General features: G+C 44.4%; 1 protein-coding gene across 1 annotated transcript in view; it reads left to right on the top strand.

The window, feature by feature from the left end:
• LOC139301056 (seizure 6-like protein) overlaps positions 1 to 9,232 on the top strand; it is a 37,979-nt gene that overhangs the window by 15,718 nt on the left and 13,029 nt on the right. Inside the window, exons 2-3 of the mRNA XM_070924327.1 lie at positions 6,963 to 7,415; positions 8,288 to 8,427. Of these exons, the coding sequence (XP_070780428.1) occupies positions 6,963 to 7,415; positions 8,288 to 8,427 (593 nt within the window). The remainder of the gene's footprint in view (positions 1 to 6,962; positions 7,416 to 8,287; positions 8,428 to 9,232) is intronic.

Here is a 9,232-nt window from a genome sequence, read left to right as displayed (position 1 = left end):
TCTTGTATGTAAAGATGGCCGACGCGTCTCCATCGTAGACTGTGTATAAAGATGGAGTCAGAGTCTACGCAGTGGTGATTAGGGGCGGAGCCGCGGTGCGAGGTCCCGCCCATACACCCATTCGTGAGCACACCACAGTCAATCTCAGCTGTCAATCATGACGTTTCACCCTGTTTTTATAGCATCAAATAACTAATTCGACCAAACTGATCAGAAAACACTTGAACAAACCTGAAATGACAGAAACCATCTTTGGGAAGAATTTATTTGGTGTGTACTTTTTTAGTTTGGCCCACGTCCCATCCGCTAACACGGAGGGGGCGGGGCTTATGAGCTATACTGCAGCCAGCCACCAGGGGGCGATCGAGAAAGCTGTCATGTCGTCCATCTTTATACACAGTCTACGGTCAAAACTATCAAAAATAACACCCGAGATGTAACAAACTTTACTCTTTAATGTGATTAAGTCAGCTGACGTCGTGCTCACCAGATATGAAACGCTCAGAACAAAACCTGTTATTCCTGCACCTGAAATGACAACCTGACCTGTCTAATGCAGCCAAAAAACTGTCTGTGAATTCAGACGGCTGAGTCGTGCTGTGTGTGTGTGTGTGTGTGTGCATGGTTATCAGAGTGAGTCTCCATGGGGAACGGACATGGCAGACAGGGAATGTATTCCAGCTACAGTTGCTGCCAGTCTCGGCTCTGATAAAGCACTTTAAACAGCCACCGACTCCTAGAATACAAATTAAACAGAGAAAAGAAGGAAAACAGAAAGATGAGCTTTTCTCTGAATTTCAGGCTCAGAAAAACACACTAAACCACAGAGGAGCTCATCTTTATTGTTATCAGGTTCCCCCTTTCAGCGCCGTCGAAACCTTTTTTGACATTTCTTTACAGCCTCAGACTTGATTGTGTCGGAGAGGCGATGAAAGTGTGCAGTCGCTGAGGACTATTGAGTTCTGTCTCCTCTCTCAGCACTCATTCTGTTGAGGCACAAACTCCTCAGTCAAATAAACAGACTCACAGTCGCCTTGTTTTCCTCCTGCAGTTACCAGTTCATTTGTGAGAAGCACGTACAACACACACACACACACACACACTGTGCTAACAGGGTGCTGTGGGGGGGGGGGGGCGCTGCCTCAGTAACGTGGTGTTTACGGTTGCCAGGACTCAGACGTGTGTGTGTGTGTGTGTGTGTGTGAGTGTGTACTAACGGAGAATGAGAACCAGCACCTACAAACGGAGGCAGGACGGGGGAACACGACCAAGAGTTTAATGAGATGTCTGGCATCTAATATTCATGGCATCTGATAACAAACCACATCAACAATGATGGAACAGAGTGCACCTCCCATTCACTTCTGTCACAGTTCATTTCCTGCACAGTCGGGGGGGGGGTTCACAGCAGAGACATGATGGTCCCAGACCCCCAGACTGGCACTGGATAGCACGAGGGGATGGTTCCACGTGTAACATAAACCAAAGAGGCTTTTGATTATGATCACTCAGGTGACGGTTGGATGTGGTCAGGGACACATAAAGCTGGGCAGACGCTGAACGGACGAATCTTGATTTGTAACCCCAAATTGGTCGCCCCCCCCCCCAACTCATTTTAGAATCCGGCAAATTTCTTCAACAATCTATCAGACGGTCAAGTGGATTTCTTGCATGTCCTAAATGTGAGCACTTCTGGGCTGGACAGAGACGCTAACGTTAGCTTAAACTTCACATGGCTTAGTATGTGTTGCATTAGACTCCAAACAGAGCCGAACACCACTATCCCCAGTGATGCCAGTCTAGCAGAAAGACCTGTCTTTGTTGTGGCTGCCACCACAGATTGGGCTGTTTGGAGACTCTCAGAATCAATAAAACTGTCTCAGTACTCCACTGATGTCCTGAAATAGGCACGACTGTCCTGGTTAATGTGAGCCACAGTAGATGCTCCCATTTTCTTCATTTTCCCCTGTCAAGGACCAGCAAGCGGTCCCCTTCATCCTGTCTTTGTGGTCGGGAGGTCATCCAGACATCACTGCCCCCCAGGAAGTCCCCGCACGACTTACAGGCCTTTGAAACGATAGACATCAAGGCTCCCCCAAACAAAAAGGCGGATCCTCAGAGTACCTGCCGCCCCGCGACCTTTCACGTCTGCACCTGCTGATAGTTTTGAGCCGTATGTTCAACATACAGTAACGTCCCTGATGAGCTGGAGGATGAAGGTTAAAACTCTCAGTTCAGCTCAGAGCATCACCTGTCTCTGATGTCCCCCATGACACCTGCTACATAATGTTGATATGGATAAAAATAAGGACATGGGTGGTGTTATTCTACATTTTACTAACCGTCAACTTGTCAATCCCATGAAAAGACCAGAACCATGTGTTAGTCCGTCTCTCAATTCTTTCCGACCCAGTAATTTCCTGAAACAGCTGGGCACTGTACTTTTTAGCAAATGTAACTCCAGCAGGAGTAAATACTGCGTTTGAAGGGACTATTTTTCATTTTTGTAACTTTCTGAAACCAACAGTCTGCAGCGAACACATACAGCTACAGTAATCCCCGTCAGTCACCACCAACGCCGCTGAAAGCTAGACTTTGTTTTTACAGCTGTGATGCTCCGTTTATCTGGCTGACAGTTAGCTGGTAACAGGTGTCAGGCCGGACTTTAGAGTGTGAGGCTGTGGCTACTTCCTGGAGGATGTATGTACCCGTGCAGACACGGCAGGAATCGAACTCACAAAAGCACCAGTAGAAAATAATCTTTGGTTCGTTTTTGTGCTGCTTGGTATTTAAGAGTAAAGACCACAGCAGCATCTAAATGGACTGAGGTACGTTTACATGCTGTTTAGCTAACTAGCCTGCAAACTTGAATGTTTGCTTGGTCTCTCGTTCAGCGATAAGGGACCACCTGTGTGTTCGTGTAAGTTGGTTGTAAGTGGCTCTCGCTGACGTTAAAGATTCGATTGGCTGCATGAAAACAACGTCTCCATTTGAGGGTTTTTTGGGGAGTTTTTCACCTGAAGGTGTCTGAGGACAAACTGTAAAGCCCCTTGAGGCGAATTTGTGATATTGATCTCTATAAATAAAACTGACTTGACTTGATCCACGTGGACAGAGAGTTCACGATATTCTGAGGAATGAATGCAAAGAGCGGCATGACACCAACATATATACATATATATATATATATATATATATATACAGAGACAGACTGCACCAAGTTAAACTGGGATTATCACATTTTTCTGTCTTACAGACACAGAATTTGAAAGATAATCTCATAAACATCGTTCACGTCTTCATCTTCTTTCTCTGTTGGAGGACAGTTTGGACAGAAACGTTCTTCAGAATAAAACAATCATCACATTTTTAGGAATGATAAGCACGCTGTGGTTTGTTTTTGTGTATTCTCAGGCTGCGGTCGGGTAGCTATCTCTGCACACGCAGGCAGGAGGTTTCGGTCTCTGCCGCCACTTTGGACTTTAGTCATTCCAGCCACGGCGACAATCCCACTTTATCAGGTTTAAAGTGTTTAATCTGCTCTGTGGTTCGTCTCTCGTCCCAGTTGTGTCATGTGACCTTTATTGCTCAACATTCAGGTCGGTGGTGCACTATTATCCTGCAGCATTATCATTCCTCGTTACTCCTCGAGGTGCTTTTTTTTTTCTTAAAGTTGCTTCTCCGCGAGCTGTATAAATGCTGCAGTCCCAGCAGTTTGGTGGAAAACAAGCAGCAGCTGATTTCACTGATTATTTCCTCCCCTCTGATTGAAGGTGCTGATCACTGAAATCAGCTGCTCTGCTTTTGTGGAGTGGAATAAAAATCTGCAAACTCAGTTCTCTGTTCTCTGCACTTTAAATGAGATCCAATGGTTTAAAGTAAGATTTCACATCTCAAACCACACAGGACCTTGACGTTGTCCTCTAAGATACATCATATTGTAATTGTTTATTCTTTTTTTATTGAATCGCCCATTTTTCAGTCTCATCCACGTCCCGTGTGACAAGTCTCTGTGCTGACAGTCTTCTCAGAAAGCTGAATGCCATCAAACTAAAGCTGTCATAATAGTGAATGTCACAGCAAATCTCCATCAAACAAACCTCAAAAATGCCACAAGTCTGTCAGCCCTCATCAGCGCGTCTATTGTCTTACCCCAGAGCTAAACGGAGCGCATTAATCTTTAAAACTGCGATGGTGGAAATTGTTTCTAAACACAATCTGTGCTTTAATGGACTTCACAACATCTGGGCTTTAATTATTCATCTGATGGGTGAAGCGAGCAGCTCAGGTGGCAGCGCAGCTATCGAAGCTGTCACCACATTTCTTTGATACATGACAGGAAATTAATTATACAATATGTTCAGCAGGCTCTGCTTTTTAAACTCAACCACAGAGTTTACGAAACAGTTTCTATACATGTTCCTGTTGGGTTAGACCGGAGGCCACACTCAAACTCCCTATTCCCTCTTATTATAAATGAGGTGACTGGGATGAGTCTAACAAATCAAATCAAGTGAATGCAAATGTGCAATTTAACACCAAACGCTTTCTAGAAAATTCTGCCAACACAATAAAGACAATAAAACCACAACGATGTGCTGCTCCGACGCTTAACGTAGAAACACAGGACTCTGTTACGACCCTGTCTGACTACCAGCTTTAATTATTTCTACTTTGTTTTCTTTGTCATTTTCTAAATAGTACAACTCGGGAGGCACAAACCGCGGTGCTAGTGAGCTCAAAATGTGTCGTCGCTGCAGTTGAATTCATCTAAAAATGAGCCCTGCAGCGTAGAGGTCACATGGAAACAGGACCGTGATGGGGAACAAAGATCTGAGTCAAAGTGTGTTGGAAAGTTGAGTTTGACAAATAAACAATCTCTTTTTACTACAAAGTTCCCCCTCTGTGTTAGTATTCCTCCACAGAAGGATTTCACACTAAAACTCAGACTGCAGAAGCTTCATATTATCTAAACCAAGCTGAGGGGAACTGCAGAGGCGGGTGATCGCTGTCTATGAATGACCCCCGTCACATCACGTGGGAAATATAGAAATATAGATCAGTGCAGCTTTAAGAGAGAGCAGGACTTCAGCTCTGAAGCTGTAACTCACTTGATTGAGAAATGATGTTTGTCACGAGTGAAACGACACTGTCGGATCATTAATCAGAGTACTTTTACTTCAGGTGCTGTGAAGCCTCGTCTTCCTGCTGAGCAGCTTTAATTAAGATTGGAGGAAGTGTTACAGAGACACGGCTGACCTCGTGCTTTTGTCTTCACGCCAACTTTGCCACAGCAATAAATGATGTTCTGACAGAACGGCGTTAATATTAAAACTTCTCCTCCTACTATTAGGAACTGAAAAATGAAAAGTCTATTCACCTGCCACGCTGACTAATGAGCAAGTCGTTATTATAAAAGATTCATGCATTCAGAGTACACACTATGTTTCATTGAAAATGTCCTGCTCACCTGTGGCTGTGGGTTAACAAGCCTTATGTTCTATATATCACTCTGCCAGCTAATGGCTGCTTCATTCAGTCAGGTGGACTCACTGAGACCAAGAGCTGTTTTTAAAGAGAGACCTCAGATTTATAGTCACAACAAACGATATACAGAGTCAGACAACCACAGAAGCAGCGACTAATAGAACAAATAACAAACATTACGAGAGTAATAAAGAACATCAGGTCATAAAGCTTTAAGATCTTGAATGAAATAATCCAGCTGATAGAAGCTGCTGAGTATGAAGAGATGTGAGGTCTGGACGCTTTAACAGTAGAACCTGAACCAGAACCTGACCAGGCCCATTAGTCCCAGCTGAACAGCTGATAACAGATAAACAGCTGGCTCACTCACTAATTAACACGTATCTCATTTTCTTAAATCTGCACAAAAGTGTAAAAATGACAAATTGCGTTTGTTACGGGAGGTTAGAGGACCGACAAGTTTATTATCCAATTGCAAAATGTTCCACTCCATTTGTTGGTCACAGTTCTTCAATAACCACATTTAATTATCGTCATCAAAGATGTTTCTGTTGAGCGTTTATGCCACCAACATTTCTTCAGCCTCATTTGAACAACTTAAATATTAAAAGCAGAGTTAAAGAGCCGCATGAAGAGCAAATGTTTTCACTGTCTTTAGAAGGTGTGTGTGTGTGTGTGTGTGTGTGTGTGTGTGTGTGTGTGTCAACATCTGCTGCTGAGTAGCTGCTTAAATAATTGCAAGCTGTGAAAGCTGAAATGAGTTTCTTGATGATGGCGGTTTGACACATTGAGCGTACTGCAGGTACATCCGGAAATCAAAGAGGCTATTTCTGTTGTGTCTGGAGATGAAAAACAGCAGAACAAGAAGAAAGTGCTCGTGTTGTTAACGACGCCGACTTATTTCCTCCTTGATAAATGCGACATGTAGAGATGACAGCAGCAGTGCTCCTGCGGCCTGCGGGCTTTCACTGTTTAAATGACACTCAAGTGTAGATTAAAGTGAGACTGCAGCACCGTCACTGTTCAGCTGGCTGTTGTGAAGCTGCACCGTAAAGTATGTGGACAAGAACAAGAAGACGGGGGGGGGGGGGGGGGGGGGTGGTGGTGGTATGTGAATGTGTGTGTGTGGGTTTGTGTGTGTAAATGCTGCTCTGTGCTGTTTTTGAACTAAGCTGCTGGAGATGGCATTTTAGCATGCACGGCAGAGCGGTTTGCCTGTCTATGCATTTTCACCCCCCCCCCCCCTCCTCGCTCTGCTCCTGTCATGCTTAACTGCCCTGTCTCTCCACTACATCGTCTCATAGTGTGTGTGTGTGTGTGTGTGTGTGTGTGAGGTAAGCTCGACCAGGCTCTGGCTGTGCTGGCTAGATAACCCCAGTCCTGATAAGACCAGCAGGACAGTGACAGAACCACCCAGAGTCATACTCCCGGGGCATTTTCAAAGATTTATTTCCAGTGTTTTCCAATCTTTTCAGATAAAGAAGTCCCCACAGCCGCCCCCTCCATCCAGCCTCCGGCGGTGACACCAGGGAGCACAAAGGAAAGCAGCCCTAAAGGCAGAAGCCCCAGTGCAGTGGCTGGAGGTGTGCTACAGTCAGTGCTGACTCAAAAAGGACGACTTCTCTCCCAGAAAGGGGAGATCCTCCCCTCTACTCTGCCCCAGAACCTGCTCCCTCTTCTGGGCAGAGGACTCAGCGTCAGCTCCCTCCCTGGTCATTCCCTGGAGCATCAAAGCGGGGGATTACCGAGGAGGGTAAAACCCCCAGCATCAGCTGCAGCGTCAGGCCGAGGCAGCGATCCAACTGAGCCCCCTCCTACAGACACACACTCCCAGCCGCCGCACACTCACACACCGCCCCCCCAGCAGGAGGCTGAGATCACCACTGTGGCCACGATGCTGGACACGGACACAGAAACACCTCCATCAGGTATTTAGTTCAAAGCATGAACATTATTATTCATTCATCAACATCGTCATCACACAGTGGAACAAAGTAACTAAGTACTTTTACTCAAGTTCTCTTCTTAAGTACAGTTTTGGGATACTTGTACTTTACTTGAATACTTCCAATTCATGCTACTTTTTACTCACTTTTAACCTACATATTAATATTGTACTTTATAGCCAAGCTGGATACATCCAGCACTTAGAACACGTACCAATACAACAAGGTAAAAATACTCAAAAAGTCCTGCTTTCAAAATCTTACATAAGTGAAAGTACAGTGGCCTGTGATATTATATACAGTATGTATGTATTATTGGATTATTATGAATGATGCACTAATGTCAGAGCATTTTAACTACTTTATACTAGACTCTGTTTCTATGTCACATCATATTTTATAAAGTAATCGTGTGTTTTGTTTGTAAAATCTTAATCTGAAAAATAATCAGTGATTTCAGACAAAAAGTTTAATATTTGCCTCTGAGATGTGGTGGAGTGGACGAATACATTAGAAATACTAAAGTAACCTTCTGAATGCAGGACTTTTACTGGTGATAGAGTATTTTTACATTGTGGTACTACTGGGGTCTGAATACTTCACCCAGAACTCTTTAGAGGAACACAGAGTGTGATTGTTTATTTCAAGTCACTGTTAACAGCCACGAGTCCTCGCTGCTGCGCCTTGTGTCTGCTGTGAGGCCGTTTTGATCCCTGTAATTTCCATCATTAATTATACACAGCAGGGATTTCCAATGAGTTTCCAGTCCAACTCACATTAAAGGGATTACAAGGCAGGGCTGAGAACAAAACAATAAGGCCAGTGCAAAATAAACTCCTCTGCTCTCTCCTCAGCTTTGTCGAGCTGCATGGTGAATTTCTCAGACCCGGAGGGATACATAGACTCCTCTGATGACCCCCCTCTGCCGGACGGGGCCTTCTTACACTGCACCTACACAGTGACCGTGTACACCGGCTACGGAGTGGAGATGCAGGTACGCATCAGCAGCTGGACCGTGAAAAACACAAACAGCTGGACTGCAGTCAAACCAGCGCCTGGTCGCTGTTAGCAGAGCCCCTGGTTACCATGCTGAGCATCATTATGTCGTAGGTGGTGATGTGTTGATGTTTGTTTTTGACCATGAGGATGCCTCTGATCTGATCCCAGGTTGAACTCTGCCCCCTAGTGGCAGCTGTTGGTACAGCTCGCTCTCTTTCTTTCTCTTTGTCAAAGTTTAAATTTCAAAGAGGGTTTATTGGCACGACCACAATCACATACACAGTGGTGGAAAGTACATTTACTCTCAGCAAGTACAGCACAGTACTTACTCTCAAGTACTGTGCTTAAGTACAATTTTGAGGTACTTGTACTTTACTTGCCTCTAGATGGATCTCAGAGGGAACTATTGCACTTTTTACTTCAGCTTAAGATTTCAAGATTAAAAACCAAATGAGAAGCTTATAAAATACAACACATCGTGAATATTAAACCAGTGGTTTCCAAACTTGTTCTGTTTTAAAATCAGTGTTTTGGGCATCTGGTCACTGGTCAGATTCCTCTGACTTGTTAGGAGTTCCACCAAAGAGACATTTCCTCATTAAACTTCTCACATGGGTTCATTTCAATGATTGTAGTCCAAAGATGTAAAATTATCCAATCTTGTGTCTGGTGACCCTTTGGAGGGGCCCGACCCCCTAGGTTGGGAACTACTGGATTAAACTAGCTAACTGTATACAGAGTAGTTCAAAATAGCTAATTGTATATAAAGTAGTTAAAACTAGCTAACATAGCCTTGAAAC

The sequence above is a fragment of the Enoplosus armatus genome, chromosome 18 (genome assembly GCF_043641665.1).
Source record: "Enoplosus armatus isolate fEnoArm2 chromosome 18, fEnoArm2.hap1, whole genome shotgun sequence".
NCBI classification, from domain to species: Eukaryota; Metazoa; Chordata; class Actinopteri; order Centrarchiformes; family Enoplosidae; genus Enoplosus; species Enoplosus armatus.
This window is presented reverse-complemented; position numbering and strand designations above follow the sequence as displayed.